Source organism: Coregonus lavaretus, assembly GCF_964263955.1.
Source record: "Coregonus lavaretus genome assembly, contig: HAP1_SCAFFOLD_2408, whole genome shotgun sequence".
In the NCBI taxonomy this organism is placed as follows: Eukaryota; Metazoa; Chordata; class Actinopteri; order Salmoniformes; family Salmonidae; genus Coregonus; species Coregonus lavaretus.
This window is the reverse complement of record NW_028166236.1, coordinates 27,571-49,483: the sequence shown is the minus strand read 5'-3', so window position 1 is coordinate 49,483 and position 21,913 is coordinate 27,571. Positions and strand designations below refer to the sequence as shown.

The window sequence follows — 21,913 nt, the reverse complement described above, 5'->3', positions numbered from 1 at the left end:
GAAATGAGTCAAATGTGGACATAGGGAGGTTGAAATCCCCCAAAACTGTGAGGGGTGAGCCATCCTCAGGAAAGGAACTTATCAAGGCGTCAAGCTCATTGATGAACTCTCCAAGGGAACCTGGAGGGCGATAGATGACAAGGATATTAAGCTTAAATGGGCTAGTGACTGTGACAGCATGGAATTCAAATGAGGAGATAGACAGATGGGTTAGGGGAAAAATTGAGAATGTCCACTTGGGAGAGATGAGGATTCCTGTGCCACCACCCCTCTGACCAGATGCTCTCGGGGTATGCGAGAACACATGGTCAGACGAGGAGAGAGCAGTAGGAGTAGCAGTGTTTTCAATGGTAATCCATGTTTCCGTCAGCGCCAGGAAGTCGAGGGACTGGAGATTAGCATAGGCTGGGATGAAGTCAGCTTTGTTGGCAGCAGAACGGCAGTTCCAGAGGCTGCCTGAGACCTGGAACTCCAGGTGTGGGGTGCGTGCAGGGACCACCAGGTTAGAGAGGCAGCAGCCACGCGGTGTGGGGCGTTTGTGTAGCCTGTGCAGAGAGGAGAGAACAGGGATAGGCAGAGGCATAGTTGACAGGCTGTAGCAAATGGCTACAATAATGCAGAGGAGATCGGAATGAAATGAACTAAACATCTGGGACAGTAGAGAGCAGGGCCTCCCTCACCAAAAACTTCTACTTCTAACAACTATAATTGTTTCACTGAACCACCCGAACAAAAACTCTACCAACTTCCACCTTTAGAAATCAGAATTGTTGTGAACCACAGCGGTTCAATGTTTAAAGGAATAGACTCAACCCACTTTATTCAGCTAGCTAACTAAGACACCATAGCTAACTAGCATGCTAGCATTCAAAAACACACAGTTTAGCACCAACACTTGCATCCAAAAACACACAGTTTAGCGCCAACACTTGGTCACAACAAACCACCAATAGTGTGTTAACACACTAAGCAGATAATTCGTGTCCGTGTCTGTTGGCTAGCTAGCAATGGCCACTGTGTTGACCTTGTTTGAAGAACGGCTAGCTAGCTAGCTTCGTGCTACCCCCGGCACCGCCGAACAACAATGCCAACCCACAGTAACTAACCACAACAGCCCACGATGCCTAGCTATGACGCCATAGCTAACTAGCATGCTAGCATCCAATAACACACAGTTTAGCACCAATACTTGGTTACAACAAACCACCAAGAGTGTGTTAACACACTAAACAGATAATTCATGTCCGTGTCTAGTTTCTTTCGTAACGCAGCAAAAAAATAAGCGTTGGTTAGCTAGCACATTAACATTGGAAACAACTCTCCACCGTTGCACTAAACAGATAATTACCAATAAACGTTACCAGTAGCTACCCGCTAGCTAGCTAGCATACCAAGAGTGTGTTAACACACAAAACAGATCATTCATGTCCGTGTCGAGTTCCTTTCATAACGCAGCAAAAAAATTAAACGTTGGCTAGCTAGCTAGCACATTAGCTAGCACATTAACATTGGAAACCACTCTCCACCATTGCACTAAACAGATAATAACCAATAAACGTTACCAGTAGCTACCCGCTAGCTAGCTAGCCTCGTGCTTCGCCGGGGTCCGCCGTAACAATACTTAAACAATACGTAAACAATACTTACCAACAATAATTGCCTACGGAAACCTACAATAACTACCTAAATAAACTACCTACCTACGATCTAAATACATGGTTTAAGCTTTACTCAACACCATATGAGAAGCCAAGCTTACCTCCTGCTAGAGAAAAACACAACCTCTCCCGACGAAGTCAGCAACCGAATGACCTGCAGAGAGCTGGGACCAAAGTAACAAAGCCTACCATCAGTAACACACTACGCCGCCAGGGACTCAAATCCTGCAGTGCCAGACGTGTCCCCCTGCTTAAGCCAGTACATGTCCAGGCCCGTCTGAAGTTTGCTAGAGTGCATTTGGATGATCCAGAAGAGGATTGGGAGAATGTCATATGGTCAGATGAAACCAAAATAGAACTTTTTGGTAAAAACTCAACTCGTCGTGTTTGGAGGACAAAGAATGCTGAGTTGCATCCAAAGAACACCATACCTACTGTGAAGCATGGGGGTGGAAACATCATGCTTTGGGGCTGTTTTTCTGCAAAGGGACCAGGACGACTGATCCGTGTAAAGGAAAGAATGAATGGGGCCATGTATCGTGAGATTTTGAGTGAAAACCTACTTCCATCAGCAAGGGCATTGAAGATGAAACGTGGCTGGGTCTTTCAGCATGACAATGATCCCAAACACACCGCCCGGGCAACGAAGGAGTGGCTTCGTAAGAAGCATTTCAAGGTCAGTCTCCAGATCTCAACCCCATAGAAAATCTTTGGAGGGAGTTGAAAGTCTGTGTTGCCCAGCGACAGCCCCAAAACATCTCTGCTCTAGAGGAGATCTGCATGGAGGAATGGGCCAAAATACCAGCAACAGTGTGTGAAAACCTTGTGAAGACTTACAGAAAACGTTTGACCTGTGTCATTGCCAACAAAGGGTATATAACAAAGTATTGAGAAACTTTTGTTATTGACCAAATACTTATTTTCCACCATAATTTGCAAATAAATTCATTAAAAATCCTACAATGTGATTTTCTGGATTTTTTTTTCTCATTTTGTCTGTCATAGTTGATGAAAATTACAGGCCTCTCTCATCTTTTTAAGTGGGAGAACTTGCACAATTGGTGGCTGACTAAATACTTTTTCCCCCCACTGTATGATCTAGCATCTCTATGTATCTCTAGGTTTTATCAGTCTAGTCAGGCAGTCTACGGCCCTAGCCTGTGTTTTATCAGTCTAGTCAGGCAGTCTACGGCCCTAGCCTGTGTTTTATCAGTCTAGTCCGGCAGTCTACGGCCCTAGCCTGTGTTTTATCAGTCTAGTCCGGCAGTCTACGGCCCTAGCCTGTGTTTTATCAGTCTAGTCAGGCAGTCTACGGGTTTAATCAGTCTAGTCCGGCAGTCTACGGCCCTAGCCTGTGTTATAATATACTGTTATATTATATAAGTTTTCTCTGTCCAGGTTTAATTTGTTGAGGCAGGATGACTGGGGCAGAGGTCTACAGCCCTGTTAACCCCTCCTGCCCTGCTTCCTTAGGATGTTATTCTACTGCTTCCCCCTTAGGTAATGGAACATATTACTGTAATACCATTATAATAAGGCTGAGCTATTTCCTCTGTCAAGGCTTCATCTGTGTAACCAGGCAGGATGGCGGGGGCAGAGGTCTACGGCCCTGTTAACCCCTCCTGCAAGATCATGACCTTCAGGCCCACCATGGAGGAATTCAGAGACTTCAACCAGTACCTGGCCTACATGGAGTCACAGGGGGCGCACCGTGCTGGCCTTGCCAAGGTGTGTGTGTGTGTGGGGAGGGGAGTGTGTGTATGTGTGTGCCTGAGAGTAGGACTGGAAGTGTGTTTGGTGTGTGTCTGATCGGGAAAGATGAGAGAACAACCTATGTGTGTGCTAGTCTGAGTGTAATTTGGGGATTATCAGTCTCTCTCCTCTACCTGTCTCCAGGTGATAACCCCCCCCCTCTCTCCTCTACCTGTCTCCAGGTGATAACCCCCCCCCTCTCTCCTCTACCTGTCTCCAGGTAATAACCCCCCCCCCCTCTCTCCTCTACCTGTCTCCAGGTAATAACCCCCCCCCCTCTCTCCTCTACCTGTCTCCAGGTAATAACCCCCCCTCTCTCCTCTACCTGTCTCCAGGTAATAACCCCCCCTCTCTCCTCTACCTGTCTCCAGGTAATAACCCCCCCCCTCTCTCCTCTACCTGTCTCCAGGTAATAACCCCCCCTCTCTCCTCTACCTGTCTCCAGGTAATAACCCCCCCTCTCTCCTCTACCTGTCTCCAGGTAATAACCCCCCCCCCCCTCTCTCCTCTACCTGTCTCCAGGTAATAACCCCCCCCCCCCTCTCTCCTCTACCTGTCTCCAGGTAATAACCCCCCCTCTCTCCTCTACCTGTCTCCAGGTAATAACCCCCCCTCTCTCCTCTACCTGTCTCCAGGTAATAACCCCCCCCCTCTCTCCTCTACCTGTCTCCAGGTAATAACCCCCCCCCTCTCTCCTCTACCTGTCTCCAGGTAATAACCCCCCCTCTCTCCTCTACCTGTCTCCAGGTAATAACCCCCCCCTCTCTCCTCTACCTGTCTCCAGGTAATAACCCCCCCTCTCTCCTCTACCTGTCTCCAGGTAATAACCCCCCCCCCCCCTCTCCTCTACCTGTCTCCAGGTAATAACCCCCCCTCTCCCCTCTACCTGTCTCCAGGTAATAACCCCCCCCCCCCCACCTGTCTCCAGGTAATAACCCCCCCCCCACCAGTCTCCAGGTAATAACCCCCCCCCCCCCACCTGTCTCCAGGTAATAACCCCCCCCCCCCTCTCTCCTCTACCTGTCTCCAGGTAATAACCCCCCCCCCCTCTCTCCTCTACCTGTCTCCAGGTAATAACCCCCCCTCTCTCCTCTACCTGTCTCCAGGTAATAACCCCCCCTCTCTCCTCTACCTGTCTCCAGGTAATAACCCCCCCCCCTCTCTCCTCTACCTGTCTCCAGGTAATAACCCCCCCTCTCTCCTCTACCTGTCTCCAGGTAATAACCCCCCCTCTCTCCTCTACCTGTCTCCAGGTAATAACCCCCCCCCCCTCTCTCCTCTACCTGTCTCCAGGTAATAACCCCCCCCCCCCTCTCTCCTCTACCTGTCTCCAGGTAATAACCCCCCCTCTCTCCTCTACCTGTCTCCAGGTAATAACCCCCCCTCTCTCCTCTACCTGTCTCCAGGTAATAACCCCCCCCCTCTCTCCTCTACCTGTCTCCAGGTAATAACCCCCCCCCTCTCTCCTCTACCTGTCTCCAGGTAATAACCCCCCCCCTCTCTCCTCTACCTGTCTCCAGGTAATAACCCCCCCTCTCTCCTCTACCTGTCTCCAGGTAATAACCCCCCCTCTCTCCTCTACCTGTCTCCAGGTAATAACCCCCCCCCTCTCCCCTCTACCTGTCTCCAGGTAATAACCCCCCCTCTCCCCTCTACCTGTCTCCAGGTAATAACCCCCCCCCCCCCACCTGTCTCCAGGTAATAACCCCCCCCCCACCAGTCTCCAGGTAATAACCCCCCCCCCCCCCCCCCCCCCCTCTCCTCTACCTGTCTCCAGGTAATAACCCCCCCTCTTCTCTACCTATCTCCGGGTGATAACCCCCCCCCCCCACCCCTCCTCAAACCTGTCTCCGGGTGATAACCCCCCCTCTCTCCTCTACCTGTCTCCAGGTAATAAGCCCCCCCTCTCTCCTCTACCTGTCTCCAGGTAATAACCCCCCCCTCTCTCCTCTACCTGTCTCCAGGTAATAACCCCCCCCCTCTCTCCTCTACCTGTCTCCAGGTAATGACCCCCCCCCCTCTCTCCTCTACCTGTCTCCAGGTAATAACCCCCCCTCTCTCCTCTACCTGTCTCCAGGTAATAACCCCCCCCCCCCCTCTACCTGTCTCCAGGTAATAACCCCCCCCCCACCTGTCTCCAGGTAATAACCCCCCCCCCCCCCACCTGTCTCCAGGTAATAACCCCCCCCCCCCCCCACCTGTCTCCAGGTAATAACCCCCCCCCCCCCCCACCTGTCTCCAGGTAATAACCCCCCCCCCCCCCCCCCCCCTCTACCTGTCTCCGGGTGATAACCCCCCCTCTCTCCTCTACCTGTCTCCAGGTAATAAGCCCCCCCTCTCTCCTCTACCTGTCTCCAGGTAATAACCCCCCCCCCCCTCTCTCCTCTACCTGTCTCCAGGTAATAACCCCCCCCCCCTCTACCTGTCTCCAGGTAATAACCCCCCCCCCCCCCCCCCCCCCCCTCTACCTGTCTCCGGGTGATAACCCCCCCTCTCTCCTCTACCTGTCTCCAGGTAATAAGCCCCCCCTCTCTCCTCTACCTGTCTCCAGGTAATAACCCCCCCCCCCCTCTCTCCTCTACCTGTCTCCAGGTAATAACCCCCCCCCCCCTCTACCTGTCTCCAGGTAATAACCCCCCCCCCTCTACCTATCTCCGGGTGATAACCCCCCCCCCCCCACCCCTCCTCAAACCTGTCTCCGGGTGATAACCATCTCCTCTACCTGTCTCCGGGTGATAACCCCCCCTCTCTCCTCTACCTGTCTCCGGGTGATAACCCCCCCTCTCTCCTCTACCTGTCTCCAGGTGATAACCCCCCCCCCCCTCTCTCCTCTACCTGTCTCCAGGTAATAACCCCCCCCCCCCCTCTCTCCTCTACCTGTCTCCAGGTGATAACCCCCCCTCTCTCCTCTACCTGTCTCCAGGTAATACCCCCCCCCCCCCCCTCTCTCCTCTACCTGTCTCCAGGTAATAACCCCCCCTCTCTCCTCTACCTGTCTCCAGGTAATAACCCCCCCTCTCTCCTCTACCTGTCTCCAGGTAATAACCCCCCCCCCCCCCTCTCTCCTCTACCTGTCTCCAGGTAATAACCCCCCTCTCTCTCCTCTACCTGTCTCCAGGTGATAACCCCCCCCCCTCTCCTCTACCTGTCTCCAGGTAATTCCTCCTAAGGGCTGGCGTCCTCGGTGTAGCTATGATGATATTGATGACCTGGTGATCCATGCTCCTATACAGCAGATGGTTGCTGGTCAATCAGGCCTGTTCACTCAGTACAACATCCAGAAGAAACCCCTCAGCGTTAAGGAGTTCAGACGCCTCGCCAACAGTGACAAGTCAGTAACTACACACACACACACACACACACACACACACGACAAAGACAGAGGCACAGTAAACAAACAGACAAACAAACAACAGCGACAAGTCAGTCTGAGAAATCAAGATCCTTTTCATGTCTGAAACCCTATGGTTTCACCTGTTGTCTGTCTGGGTAGTCTATAGAACAGATCTATGGTTTCACCTGTTGTCTGTCTGGGTAGTCTATAGAACAGATCTATAGTTTCACCTGTTGTCTGTCTGGGTAGTCTATAGAACAGATCTATAGTTTCACCTGTTGTCTGTCTGGGTAGTCTATAGAACAGATCTATGGTTTCACCTGTTGTCTGTCTGGGTAGTCTATAGAACAGATCTATAGTTTCACCTGTTGTCTGTCTGGGTAGTCTATAGAACAGATCTATGGTTTCACCTGTTGTCTGTCTGGGTAGTCTATAGAACAGATCTATAGTTTCACCTGTTGTCTGTCTGGGTAGTCTATAGAACAGATCTATGGTTTCACCTGTTGTCTGTCTGGGTAGTCTATAGAACAGATCTATGGTTTCACCTGTTGTCTGTCTGGGTAGTCTATAGAACAGATCTATAGTTTCACCTGTTGTCTGTCTGGGTAGTCTATAGAACAGATCTATGGTTTCACCTGTTGTCTGTCTGGGTAGTCTATAGAACAGATCTATAGTTTCACCTGTTGTCTGTCTGGGTAGTCTATAGAACAGATCTATGGTTTCACCTGTTGCCTGTCTGGGTAGTCTATAGAAAAGAGGGGTGGTCTATAGAACAGAGGGGTAGTCTATAGAAAAGAGGGGTAGTCTATAGCACAGAGGGGTAGTCTATAGCACAGAGGGGTAGTCTATAGCACAGAGGGGTAGTCTATAGCACAGAGGGGTAGTCTATAGCACAGAGGGGTAGTCTATAGAACAGAGGGGTGGTCTATAGAACAGAGGGGTGGTCTATAGAACAGAGGGGTAGTCTATTCAACTCCTCTGTAGCTCAGCTGGTAGAGCACGGCGCTTGTAACGCCAGGGTAGTGGGTTCGATCCCCGGGACCACCCATACACAAAAATGTATGCACGCATGACTGTAAGTCGCTTTGGATAAAAGCGTCTGCTAAATGGCATATTATTATTATTATTATTATTATTATTATTAACTCATTTAGATTCTTTACAGTCTAGAATGTAATGTACTTAGTTTATGTGCCGACATGATACCTTTTATCATTCTAAAAGATCGCTTTTCCCGTTCACATTAAAGTTTTTAATGTTACTATTTTCTCTCTCCAGATACTGTACTCCCCGTTACCTGAACTATGAGGACCTGGAGAGGAAGTACTGGAAGAACGTGACCTTCGTATCTCCCATATATGGAGCTGACGTCCCCGGGAGCCTCTATGACGAGGTAGATGTCTCAGGAAGCGTAGAATATCAGTCTCTCTCTTCATCTGTTTTCAAACCCATTTCCATCTTATTCCATGTCCCTCTCTCCTCTCCTCTCTCTCCTCTCTCCTCTCCTCTCTCTCCTCTCTCTCTCCTCTCCTCTCTCTCTCTCTCTCCTCTCTCTCTCCTCTCCTCTCTCCTCTCTCTCCTCTCTCTTCATCCGTTTTCAAACCCTTTTCCATCTTATTCCATGTCTCTCTCCCTCTCCTCTCTCTCTCTCTCCTCTGTCTCCTCTCTCTCTCCTCTCTTCTCTCTCTCTCCTCTCCTCTCTCTCTCCTCTCTCTCTCTCCTCTCTCTCCTCTCTCTCCTCTCTCTCCTCTCCCTCTCTCCTCTCTCTCCTCTCCCTCTCCCCTCTCTCCTCTCCCTCTCCCCTCTCTCCTCTCTCTCATCACTGATCATGGTGATCATTGTAATGTCACTCCCTGTATATGGCTTTCTAATCATCTCAACATGTCCTCTCCTCTCTCCTGGTGCAGGGTATATTATAGAGGAGTGGAACATCGGACACCTCAACTCTATCTAGCTACTTTCCATCTTCTCTCTCTCGCTTCTGTCTTTCCTCTAATAATAATAATATGCCATTTAGCAGACGCTTTTATCCAAAGCGACTTACAGTCATGTGTGCATACATTTTTACGTATGGGTGGTCCCGGGGATCGAACCCACTACCCTGGCGTTACAAGCACCGTGCTCTACCAATTGAGCTACAGAGGACCTCTAATTCCCTCTCTCTCCTCCTCCTCTCTCCCTTCTCTAGGGTATAGAGGAGTGGAACATCGGCCACCTCAACTCCATCCTGGATGTGATTGAAGAGGACTGTGGTGTTTCTATCCAGGGGGTCAACACACCCTACCTGTACTTTGGCATGTGGAAGACCAGCTTCTCCCTGGCACACTGAAGACATGGACCTCTACAGCATCAATTACCTGCACTTTGGAGAGCCCAAGTCCTGGTAGGGGAAGTTATGTGGGGTTATTTAGTAGCATGTTGTCTCAGACAAACAGAGAGGCAGCGTTGGAGGGAGAGATGGGAGGAAAGGGAGGCAGCGTTGGAGGGAGAGATGGGAGGAAAGGGAGGCAGGGTTGGAGGGAGAGATGGGAGGAAAGGGAGGCAGGGTTGGAGGGAGAGATGGTAGGAAAGGGAGGCAGCGTTGGAGGGAGAGATGGGTGGAAAGGGAGGTAGTGTTGGAGGGAGAGATGGGTGGAAAGGGAGGCAGGGTTGGAGGGAGAGATGGGTGGAAAGGGAGGCAGGGTTGGAGGGAGAGATGGGAGGAAAGGGAGGCAGTGTTGGAGGGAGAGATGGGTGGAAAGGGAGGTAGTGTTGGAGGGAGAGATGGGTGGAAAGGGAGGCAGTGTTGGAGGGAGAGATGGGAGGCAGTGTTGGAGGGAGAGATGGGAGGAAAGGGAGGCAGGGTTGGAGGGAGAGATGGGAGGAAAGGGAGGCAGCGTTGGAGGGAGAGATGGGAGGAAAGGGAGGCAGTGTTGGAGGGAGAGATGGGTGGAAAGGGAGGTAGTGTTGGAGGGAGAGATGGGTGGAAAGGGAGGCAGTGTTGGAGGGAGAGATGGGAGGCAGTGTTGGAGGGAGAGATGGGAGGAAAGGGAGGCAGTGTTGGAGGGAGAGATGGGTGGAAAGGGAGGTAGTGTTGGAGGGAGAGATGGGTGGAAAGGGAGGTAGTGTTGGAGGGAGAGATGGGTGGAAAGGGAGGCAGTGTTGGAGGGAGAGATGGGAGGCAGTGTTGGAGGGAGAGATGGGTGGAAAGGGAGGTAGTGTTGGAGGGAGAGGTGGGTGGAAAGGGAGGCAGTGTTGGAGGGAGAGATGGGTGGAAAGGGAGGCAGCGTTGGAGGGAGAGATGGGTGGAAAGGGAGGCAGCGTTGGAGGGAGAGATGGGAGGCAGTGTTGGAGGGAGAGATGGAGGGAGAGATGGGAGGAAAGGGAGGCAGTGTTGGAGGGAGAGATGGGTGGAAAGGGAGGCAGCGTTGGAGGGAGAGATGGGAGGAAAGGGAGGCAGTGTTGGAGGGAGAGATGGGAGGGAGAGATGGGTGGAAAGGGAGGCAGTGTTGGAGGGAGAGATGGGTGGAAAGGGAGGCAGCGTTGGAGGGAGAGATGGGAGGCAGTGTTGGAGGGAGAGATGGGAGGAAAGGGAGGTAGGGTTGGAGGGAGAGATGGGAGGAAAGGGAGGCAGCGTTGGAGGGAGAGATGGGTGGAAAGGGAGGCAGTGTTGGAGGGAGAGATGGGTGGAAAGGGAGGTAGTGTTGGAGGGAGAGATGGGTGGAAAGGGAGGCAGTGTTGGAGGGAGAGATGGGTTGGAGGGAGAGATGGGAGGAAAGGGAGGTAGTGTTGGAGGGAGAGATGGGTGGAAAGGGAGGCAGTGTTGGAGGGAGAGATGGGTGGAAAGGGAGGCAGCGTTGGAGGGAGAGATGGGAGGCAGTGTTGGAGGGAGAGATGGGAGGAAAGGGAGGTAGGGTTGGAGGGAGAGATGGGAGGAAAGGGAGGCAGCGTTGGAGGGAGAGATGGGTGGAAAGGGAGGTAGTGTTGGAGGGAGAGATGGGTGGAAAGGGAGGCAGCGTTGGAGGGAGAGATGGGTGGAAAGGGAGGCAGTGTTGGAGGGAGAGATGGGAGGAAAGGGAGGTAGGGTTGGAGGGAGAGATGGGTGGAAAGGGAGGCAGGGTTGGAGGGAGAGATGGGAGGAAAGGGAGGCAGTGTTGGAGGGAGAGATGGGTGGAAAGGGAGGCAGCGTTGGAGGGAGAGATGGGTGGAAAGGGAGGCAGGGTTGGAGGGAGAGATGGGAGGTAGGGTTGGAGGGAGAGATGGGTGGAAAGGGAGGCAGCGTTGGAGGGAGATATGGGTGGAAAGGGAGGCAGGGTTGGAGGGAGAGATGGGAGGAAAGGGAGGCAGCGTTGGAGGGAGAGATGGGAGGAAAGGGAGGCAGTGTTGGAGGGAGAGATGGGAGGAAAGGGAGGCAGTGTTGGAGGGAGAGATGGGAGGAAAGGGAGGCAGCGTTGGAGGGAGAGATGGGTGGAAAGGGAGGGAGGGAGGGTTGGAGGGAGAGATGGGTGGAAAGGGAGGGAGGGTTGGAGGGAGAGATGGGTGGAGGGAGAGATGGGTGGAAAGGGAGGGAGGGTTGGAGGGAGAGATGGGTGGAAAGGGAGGGAGGGTTGGAGGGAGAGATGGGTGGAAAGGGAGGGAGGGTTGGAGGGAGAGATGGGTGGAAAGGGAGGGAGGGTTGGAGGGAGAGATGGGTGGAAAGGGAGGCAGGGAGGAATGACTCCTTTATTTCTCCCTCGTCAGCTTGTCTCACTCCCTCTTTCCTCCTCCCTCTCTCCTTTTCTTAGTCTGCCCATCTCTCTCTTCCTCTGGAGGTATACTGCTGCTCATTAGAGCAGGAAGCCCTGCAACACACACACACACACACACACACACAGTTCTCCCCATTTTGACAGTCTTTCCCTGGAGGCTAGCAGCACAGAGAAGCTCTTCTCTCAACCCCTCCTCACCCCTCACCTCTGCCACTCCTGGGGCAGTCCTCATCTCTCCCCTTTACTTGATCTGGCAGACACACACACACACACACACACACACACACACACACACCCTTATCTCAGACTGACAGGTGAATATGTGGCAGATAGTATGGTCTTCTGATGGTAGAGGGGGGGAGAGGTGGGAGTGAAATGGAATGCCTAGGAACCCTGAGGGAATTCTAAAGACTTCTCCTGGTTCTATGGCAGGAACTTTGGAATAGTTGTAATTCCAAGGCTCGCCACTAGGTGGCAGTATTGTCACTGTAAATGATGGAACATCTGAACAGTTTGTCTCCCTCTACATAAGACCTACCCATAAGGCTAGTTGAGTATTTACATTATGTATTAACCTGACAAACATTGTCTCTGTCTCCAGGTATATTAACAGTATAAACGCTGTCTCTGTCTCCAGGTATATTAACAGTATAAACGCTGTCTCTGTCTCCAGGTATATTAACAGTATAAACGCTGTCTCTGTCTACAGGAATATTAACAGTATAAACGCTGTCTCTGTCTCCAGGTATATTAACAGTATAAACGCTGTCTCTGTCTCCAGGTATATTAACAGTATAAACGCTGTCTCTGTCTCCAGGTATATTAACAGTATAAACGCTGTCTCTGTCTCCAGGTATATTAACAGTATAAACGCTGTCTCTGTCTCCAGGTATATTAACAGTATAAACGCTGTCTCTGTCTCCAGGTATATTAACAGTATAAACGCTGTCTCTGTCTCCAGGTATATTAACAGTATAAACGCTGTCTCTGTCTCCAGGTATATTAACAGTATAAACGCTGTCTCTGTCTCCAGGTATATTAACAGTATAAACGCTGTCTCTGTCTCCAGGTATATTAACAGTATAAACGCTGTCTCTGTCTCCAGGTATATTAACAGTATAAACGCTGTCTCTGTCTCCAGGTATATTAACAGTGTAAACGCTGTCTCTGTCTCCAGGTATATTAACAGTGTAAACGCTGTCTCTGTCTCCAGGTATATTAACAGTGTAAACGCTGTCTCTGTCTCCAGGTATATTAACAGTGTAAACGCTGTCTCTGTCTCCAGGTATATTAACAGTATAAACGCTGTCTCTGTCTCCAGGTATATTAACAGTATAAACGCTGTCTCTGTCTCCAGGTATATTAACAGTATAAACGCTGTCTCTGTCTCCAGGTATATTAACAGTATAAACGCTGTCTCTGTCTCCAGGTATGCCATCCCCCCTGAGCACGGAAAGAGGCTAGAGAGACTGGCTACAGGTAATATTTCTAGTCAAAGTTTAACTTGAAAGTAGAACACTTAGGCTGCGTTTACGCAGGCAGCCCAATTCTGATCTTTTGCCGATTTTAATAGTTTTTTAGCCAATAATTGGGCTGGCTGTGTAAACGCGGCCTTAAGAGGATAGATATAAGTTCTTGTACCAATAGCAGTGTGTTTACTCTGTCAATCTGTCTTAACAGTCTCTCCACGTTCTGTTTGTGTGTTTTCAGGTTTTTTCCACAACGGGTTTAAAGGGTGTGAGGCTTTTCTCCGTCACAAGATGACCCTGATCTCCCCCTCCATCCTGAAGAAGTACAGCATCCCCTTCGACAAGGTAGGAAAACTTGACAAGTTTCTAACTGCCACTTTTTAAACCATTTCATCTTAGCTACCGTTACCATAGTGAGAGAACACACTCTTCTACACGATCACAAACCCCACTTTTAGTCGTCTTTACAAACATTACAACAGGTCTTCACTTCAGTTCATTGTGTTTATGTATTGACTGGTTGTATGTAGTGTTGCAGTTCACTCCTTGACCTGGTCTTAGGAGAGAGGTTGTGTATATCTGATGCAGGCTGATACGTTAGCTAGACAAACACAAGTGATCCTGTCTTCAAAAGTAATGTGGGCGTTTTCTCTTTTCTTTCAAGGGATCTCAATGGGACAAATGGATAGAATTGCTAAAGGAAATTTGCCAGTGGTTTTCTCCTCAGTAACTCCCTCCTCCCCCCGTCTCTCCAGATCACCCAGGAGGCAGGGGAGTTTATGATAACCTTTCCCTATGGTTACCACGCTGGCTTCAACCACGGCTTCAACTGTGCCGAGTCTACCAACTTCGCTAGTGTCCGATGGATCGACTACGGCAAGGTGGCCACACAGGTAAAGATGTCCTGAAGAAAACACAGCGCTGTTTACTCCGAAATATTTCTGTTGTGTATTTCCGCACTTCCACCTTGGCCTGGAACCAGGGACCCCTCCAGAACTATGGTCAGTACCTCTGGGGGGGGGGGGGGGAAGGAGTACCACCTTGGCCTGGAACCAGGGACCCCTCCAGAACTATGGTCAGTACCTCTGGGGGGGGGGGGAAGGAGTACCACCTTGGCCTGGAACCAGGGACCCCTCCAGAACTATGGTCAGTACCTCTGGGGGGGGGGGGGGGAAGGAGTACCACCTTGGCCTGGAACCAGGGACCCCTCCAGAACTATGGTCAGTACCTCTGGGGGGTGGGGAAGGAGTACCACCTTGGCCTGGAACCAGGGACCCCTCCAGAACTATGGTCAGTACCTCTGGGGGGGGGGGGGGGGGAGGAGTACCACCTTGGCCTGGAACCAGGGACCCCTCCAGAACTATGGTCAGTACCTCTGGGGGGGGGGGGGGGGGAAGGAGTACCACCTTGGCCTGGAACCAGGGACCCCTCTAGAACTATGGTCAGTACCTCTGGGGGGGGGGGGGAAGGAGTACCACCTTGGCCTGGAACCAGGGACCCCTCCAGAACTATGGTCAGTACCTCTGGGGGGTGGGGAAGGAGTACCACCTTGGCCTGGAACCAGGGACCCCTCCAGAACTATGGTCAGTACCTCTGGGGGGGGGGGGGAAGGAGTACCACCTTGGCCTGGAACCAGGGACCCCTCCAGAACTATGGTCAGTACCTCTGGGGGGGTGGGGGGGGGGGAGTACTTCTGGGTCTCGGGGCGGGTGACGTCGCTTGCACAACGGAAGCTACTAGCTGCACCGCTAACAAGCTAGCAAATCTACTTCACCTGCACACACTTAATAGTAAACTAGTGTCCATATTAGGACACAGCCGAACACTTCCTCCTCCTCCCCTCTGTAGTTAGTATACATGCAGTAAGGACATTAACAGTGTGGTTTATAGGACCCCTCCTAACCTCCCTTTTCCCCTCCTCCCTAGTGCAGTAGGGACATGGTGTAGTATGGGTACTGTACACTAAATAGTATGCTAACTCCCCTCTCCCCTCCACCCTAGTGTACATGCAGTAAAGACATGGTGAAAATCAGTATGGATCCCTTCGTGAAGTGGTTCCAACCGGACCGCTATGCCGTATGGAAGCTGGGGAAAGACTCCGGTCCTCTGGACCACACCCGAGCCACGCCCGCCACCACCCCTGAGCTGCAGAACTGGCTACAGCGCAGCCGGGTCAAGACCCCTGGGAAGAGGTATGGGGGTGTGGGAGGGAGGAGGGGTGTGGGAGGGAGGAGGGGTGTGGGAGGGAGGAGGGGTGTGGAAGGGAGGAGGGGTGTGGGAGGGAGGAGGGGTGTGGGAGGGAGGAGGGGTGTGGGAGGGAGGAGGGGTGTGGGAGGGAGGGAGGAGGGGTGAGGGAGGGGTGAGGGAGGGAGGGAGGAGGGGTGAGGGAGGGAGGGAGGAGGGGTGTGGGAGGGAGGAGGGGTGTGGGTGGGAGGAGGGGTGTGGAAGGGAGGAGGGAGGGGGGAGGGGTGTGGGAGGGAGGAGGGGTGTGGAAGGGAGGAGGGGTGTGGGAGGGGTGTGGGAGGGAGGAGGGGTGTGGAAGTGTGTGTGAACATACTGAATGTGCTGAACATTGCAGATTTTTTTTTATTTTTTAGAATTGTTATGAATAAAAAAAGTGGCATGTCAAAGAGATGCGAACGTTTCTCCATTTGGCCCCCTTATAGCAGCCTCCCACACCCACAGACCAGATCCAAGCGCCTGAGGACCAGCGAGGAGCCTGTAGCCCTGGAAGGGTGCTCTGTCCTGGGTAGGAGGAGAGGCCTGGGGGGCACCCTGGCTCCCAAGATCCGGAGAGGCTGCAGGGCCGTAGTACAGGAGGAGGAGGAGGAGGAGGAAGAGGAAGAGGAAGAAGGAGAGGGAGAGGATCAGACTGAGAATACACTCCGGCTACCTGGTAAGAGATTGATTCTGAATGATTTATCTATTGATTGATTGGTGGAAAGAGCATAGAGCTCCTATTAAATTAGTAGAAGGGCTATGTCATAAACCCTCAATGTTCCAGAATGGGGTGAAAATGGCAGCCATATTGGTCAGGGAGAAATCCAAACCAGTCTAATTGGAATGAATGGCAGTAGAGGCACAATTCTGATACTTATGCCGGAAAATAAAACTAAGGCATGAGATATCAGAAATTGTGCAATAGAATTCATGTCAACCTAAAATATAGTATAAATAAATTGTCTGGCTAGCTAGCTAACAAACAGACAATCTTAAAATGCATTATTTTACACCATGGTTGAACAACTCCCTGACCAAAATGGCTGACCTTTACCTTTATCCAGGTTCATGTCCATTCTAGTATTGTGTAATTCCTAATTCTATGAGTAAGAGACTAGATACAAATGGACCAAAGCCTTTTTCTTCTGTAATATCTTCTGGATACGGGCCCTTGTAGACCGATTTTATTTTATCATTCAAATGTTGTTTTTAGTTTTTTGACTATCTCAAAGTTTTATCTAAGAGTGGATTTTCCACACACTCTCTTAACTGTTGTATGTTGTTGTCTCTGTTCCACAGGTCCTTGCCGGCAGATGTGTGTGGTGAAAGTCAACAGAATGGAAGTGGAGAGTGACCGGTTGGCCTTCCCCTGTCCTCCTGAATCACTACGCCCCTCATCTAGCCCTTCTCCCCCTCTCACCCCGGACTTCTCTTCTCTCCCCTCTCCCTCTCTCACCCCTGACCCCTCTCCCTCCCCTGCCTCAATGGACACCACAGAACAAGGGACAGGGACAGGGGTAGGGACTCACCCCTCACCCCATCTGCATCCCACTAACCCCCCACAGGACCCCTCAGGGTCAGAGTTCACAGAGGTCATTAAAGGACCCCATCAGAGGTCCGAGGCTGCCCCTACACCTGCCCGATCAGAAAGAACACAAACCCCAGGAGGACCCTTTATGTCAGTATGCATAGAATCTACTCCACTGGGACTGGCCCCTCGGGACTGCTCTATGGATGTCCACCCCTCTCCAGACTCCCTACGGACCCGATTCCCTTCCCCCGGAACGGTGCGCCCGACTGGGGCTCAGGGGTGTACGGACTCAGCCTGTGGCCCTGGAGCTTTTCAAGCAAGCTCTTCTTACGTAGAGAAGTCGTCTCTAGCCCCGATCCGAACCCCGAGCACGGAGTATAAAATGGATACATGTCAAGGTACTGCGGTGGATGCTAACAACTCTACTGCTACCACTACGACGCACAGCAGTCACAACTCTGGAAGCAGAACGCCTGCACTTTATAATGGCATTTACACTAATACTGACTCTGTGCCCAAAGGATGTGTTGGCTCCAGCTCTGGTCCATCTGACTCGTTCAGGTGTAGTGAACAGAACTGTGCCCCCGTACAAAACCCTTCCCCTCCAAGGTGTAGTTTACAAAACTGTTCCCCCGTTGACACCTCTCCCCCATTTCCAAGGTGTAGTACCCAAAACTGCACCCCCGTTGAAAACTGTTCCCCTCCTCTCCTCCAGAGGAACGGCAGGGTAGACATGCCCCTCCTCACCCCCGAACTGTCTGGAGAGGTGAGGCTCTGTCCCCCACTTCCCCCCGTTCTCACCCAGGAGATGCCATCCCTCACCCTCGCCATCAGCGGAGGTCACGTCCAGATCAAAGGTCCGAGGTCCTCCTCCTCGACTGCCCGACACGGTGGTTCTCTAACGTTACCGGATTTACCGGACAGTCACCCGGTCCTCGCTCCAGTGCTCCAACGCGAGACGCCCACCACCCTCTCGTCAGAAACAGAAACGTTAACGAACGAGGTGTGCGAGGTGGAGTTGGCGTCGAAGAAGTCGAAGGAAGAGGATTTTAGACCGTTAGCACTTTACAGCGACTGGTGCTTAGGTTCTACTGAAGACCACCACCATAGACCAGAGCTGGATTTACAGTTAGCGGCTTACGTGGCTAATGCAGCTAGCGACGCTCGGCCCAAAATGGCCGCCTCTGAGCACAAAATGGCACCCTCTCGGCACTCTGGTCCTACTGAAGACCACCACCGTAGACCAGAGCTGGAGTTACAGTTAGCGGCTTACGCGGCTAATGCAGCTAGCGACGCTCAACCCAAAATGGACGCCCCTCTGTGCAAAATGACCACCGCCGCTTCCCATCTAGAAGCACTGCCAATCCAGACGTTGTCTGAGGCAGTGCTGACCATCGAGAACCACTGTAGCCGAACCTCAGCGGAGACCCATGCTAGCAACCACATGCTCTGTGACGTTACGCTACTGCAAACGCAGCAAATCCAGAAACACAGGTCCTCCAAGGCAACTGCAACAGCAGCAGTATCCATGGATTCCAACTCAGAAGGATCATCTCAAAGAGACAAAGTATTTAGAGACTCCAGTGCTACGGGTATATATCTAGCTAGCACCAGTTTGACTTCTAACAATACGTTGGCCCACTCTTCTGAGCTGAGTGTTTTAAATGAACATTCAGCAACACTACAACACCAAAACAACAACAACAACGAAACTCCACACTCCAACATGGACGCCGTTTGTAGTTCACGAAACGTGGAATCCATTTGTAGTTCACGAAACGTGGAATCCATTTGTAGTTCACGAAACGTGGAATCCATTTGTAGTTCACGAAACGTGGAATCCATTTGTAGTTCACGAAACGTGGAATCCATTTGTAGTTCACGAAACGTGGATTCTATTTCTGGTTCCAGAAACATGGAATCCATTTGTAGTTCCCAAAATGTGGATTCCATTTGTAGTTCTCGAAACATGGACGCTGTTTGTAGTTCCCAAAGCCTCTACCTGGAGCCCAAACCTTTCTCAGACGGCATCTGGAAGAACCTCAACTCCCAGAGTCCTGCGGTGCTCATCGAGAGCCTCCACCACCCGGAGCTCCCCGCTGATTATACCCACGATGCACTGCCCTACACCATGTGGACTGAGCCGCAGTGCAAAGAGGTCACAGACCTCGATCACGACACTGAGACGGACGACCAGGACCTAGAGGGACAGGGGGATGGGCCTCTCACCTGGGCCCAGCTGGAGTCCACCTCTCTGGGTTCGGCCGGTGTCGGGGAGCCCCTGGGTCTCTGTGGAGACTTTGAGCTCCAGAGAGGGGAGGTGGAGGCAGCGGAAGCCCTGGCTCTGTGCAGGGAACTGGGGGTGGAGAGGGAGGCCGAGGGGGGTCTAGAACCAGACCCTCCTGAATCGCCCTTGGAGGAGAGACTTGTGGAAGGAGAGGAGGAGGGGGTGTCAGAAATGGAAGAGGGGGATTCGGAGGAAGAGGGGCAGAGCAGCACGAGGGAGGAGAGTAGTAGTGAGTCGTCGGAAGGAGAGGCAGAGGAAGAGGAGGAAGAAGGGGAGGAAGACGATGATAATGATTTGAGCGACTTTGAGTGTGGCGACTCGGGGCTGGAACCTGGAGAGGTTTGCACTGTGCGTATGGCTGCTGAGACACACACGATAACGCACACACACACACACACGATAACACACACACACACATACGATAACACACATACAATAACACACACACACACACACACACATACGATAACACACATACACACACACCTATTCCAATCCCTTTTGATTGTCTTTTCAAAAACCATGGTCTTTAAACAAAGACTGATTTTTGACCAGAACCTTATGGGCCCCTGTCAAAACAGCACTATGGACCCTAATCAATTTAGTGCGCTATGGATCCTAGTCAATTTAGTGCGCTATGGATCCTAGTCAATTTAGTGCGCTATGGATCCTAGTCAATTTAGTGCACTATGGACCCTAGTCAATTTAGTGCACTATGGACCCTAGTCAATTTAGTGCGCTATGGATCCTAGTCAATTTAGTGCGCTATGGATCCTAGTCAATTTAGTGCGCTATGGACCCTAGTCAATTTAGTGCACTATGGACCCTAATCAATTTAGTGCACTATGGACCCTAGTCAATTTAGTGCACTATGGACCCTAGTCAATTTAGTGCACTATGGACCCTAGTCAATTTAGTGCACTATGGACCCTAGTCAATTTAGTGCACTATGGACCCTAATCAATTTAGTGCACTATGGAATAGGGTGCCATTTCGGGGGGACACCTTTGAACCCTCAGTCTGACCCCTGACCCCTGTTCTTTCCCAGCACCCAGCTGCTCCACACACACACACCAATGACATTTGACCCCTTATCTTTCCCAGCACCCTGCTGCTCCAACGGTGAAGAGAACCAGTAAGAGCTGGCGTCACCCTCTGAGGAAGCCCACCGTGCAGGCCGCGCCCGCTGCTGTCAAACAGGCTGTCAGCGATGACGGTAGGCACACACACACACACACACACACACACACACACACACACACACACACACACAGACATGAACACACACACACACACAGACACACACACACACACACACACACACACAGACATGAACACACACACACACACACACACAGACATGAACACACACACACACACACACACACACACACACAGACATGAACGTACACACACACACACACACACACACACACACACACACACACACACACACAAACGTACACACAGACACACACAGACATGAACGTACACACACAGACATGAACGTACACACACAGTTTGAGATGATGGTAGGTTTACCGTTGAGCTTAGCCTCAGAATGATAAGAAAAACAAACATTTTATTGACTGTGTCCGTTGACAATGTTTTTAAATATTTTTATTGGACATATACGGTTTTTGAAATAGGTTATTATATAGAGTAAGCATCATACATAAATCAGATTACAATATTAAGCCGCCCCAAACAAACCAAACCAAACCCAACCTGTAATATTAAAACAAAACATTCCCTGTTATTCCATTGAAAATGTTTATTATGTAGCTCAATTGGTAGAGCAAGGCGCTTGTAACGCCAGGGTAGTGGGTTCGATCCCCGGGACCACCCATACGTAAAAATGTATGCACACATGACTGTAAGTCGCTTTGGATAAAAGCGTCTGCTAAATGGCATATTATATTATATTATTATTATTTAACCAGGCAAGTCCGTTAAAGACAAATTCTTATTTTCAAAGACGGCCTGAAGTCCCATACAAACGTGATAAACTGTAATGATTACATACAATGACTATGGGCACGAATAAAACAAACAACATTTAGTCAAATAATTTCAGCTAACCCAAACTACCCAAAACAGCTGCCAAAAACGACTCAAAATAGCTACCTTAAACTACTCAAAACAGCTACCCAAAACAACCCCTGAACTACCCAAAACGTCCTCAAACTACCAAAACCGCTACTACTACTAACTACCATAAACTACCCAAAACGGCTACAACAAACGACCCAGAATGACTACCACAAACGACCCAGAATGACTACCACAAACGACCCAGAATGACTACCACAAACGACCCAGAATGACTACCACAAACGACCCAGAATGACTACCACAAACAACCCAGAATGACTACCACAAACGACCCAGAATGACTACCACAAACGACCCAGAATGACTACCACATACGACCCAGAATGACTACCACATACGACCCAGAATGACTACCACATACGACCCAGAATGACTACCACATACGACCCAGAATGACTACCACATACGACCCAGAATGACTACCACAAACAACCCAAAACTACAGTGATGGCTGTTTTGGGTTGTGATACAGTGACTACAGTAGTTTGAGGTTGTTTTGGATCATTAGTAGGACCCACAACAGTAAACAACAGTTAACAGGGGCGGCAGGTAGCCTAGCGGTTAACAGTTAACAGGGGCGGCAGGTAGCCTAGCGGTTAAGAGCGTTGGGCCAGTAACCGAAAGGTCGCTGGTTTGAATCCCCCAGCCGACTAGGTGAAAAATATGTCCTTGAGCAAGGCAACTAACCCTAATTGCTCCTGTAAGTCTCTCTGGATAAGAGTGTCTGCTAAATGACTCACTACTGTAAGTCTTTCTGGATAAGAGCGTCTGCTAAATGACTAAAATGTAAACTGTTACTAAAAGCATCAGCATCAAGTTT

General features: G+C 50.9%; 1 protein-coding gene across 1 annotated transcript in view; it reads left to right on the top strand.

Annotated features, from left to right (window-relative positions):
* The first annotated feature begins 3,206 nt into the window (after positions 1–3,206).
* The window catches only part of LOC311114949 (lysine-specific demethylase 4C-like), a 34,098-nt gene continuing 15,391 nt past the window's right edge, over positions 3,207–21,913 (top strand). The window contains 12 exon segments of the mRNA XM_084190169.1: positions 3,207–3,386; positions 6,566–6,741; positions 8,023–8,137; positions 8,933–9,061; positions 9,063–9,127; positions 12,901–12,950; positions 13,182–13,285; positions 13,696–13,833; positions 14,942–15,132; positions 15,607–15,836; positions 16,460–19,326; positions 20,083–20,194. Coding sequence (XP_084046295.1) covers positions 3,243–3,386; positions 6,566–6,741; positions 8,023–8,137; positions 8,933–9,061; positions 9,063–9,127; positions 12,901–12,950; positions 13,182–13,285; positions 13,696–13,833; positions 14,942–15,132; positions 15,607–15,836; positions 16,460–19,326; positions 20,083–20,194 — 4,321 coding nt within the window. The 5' untranslated portion in view covers positions 3,207–3,242.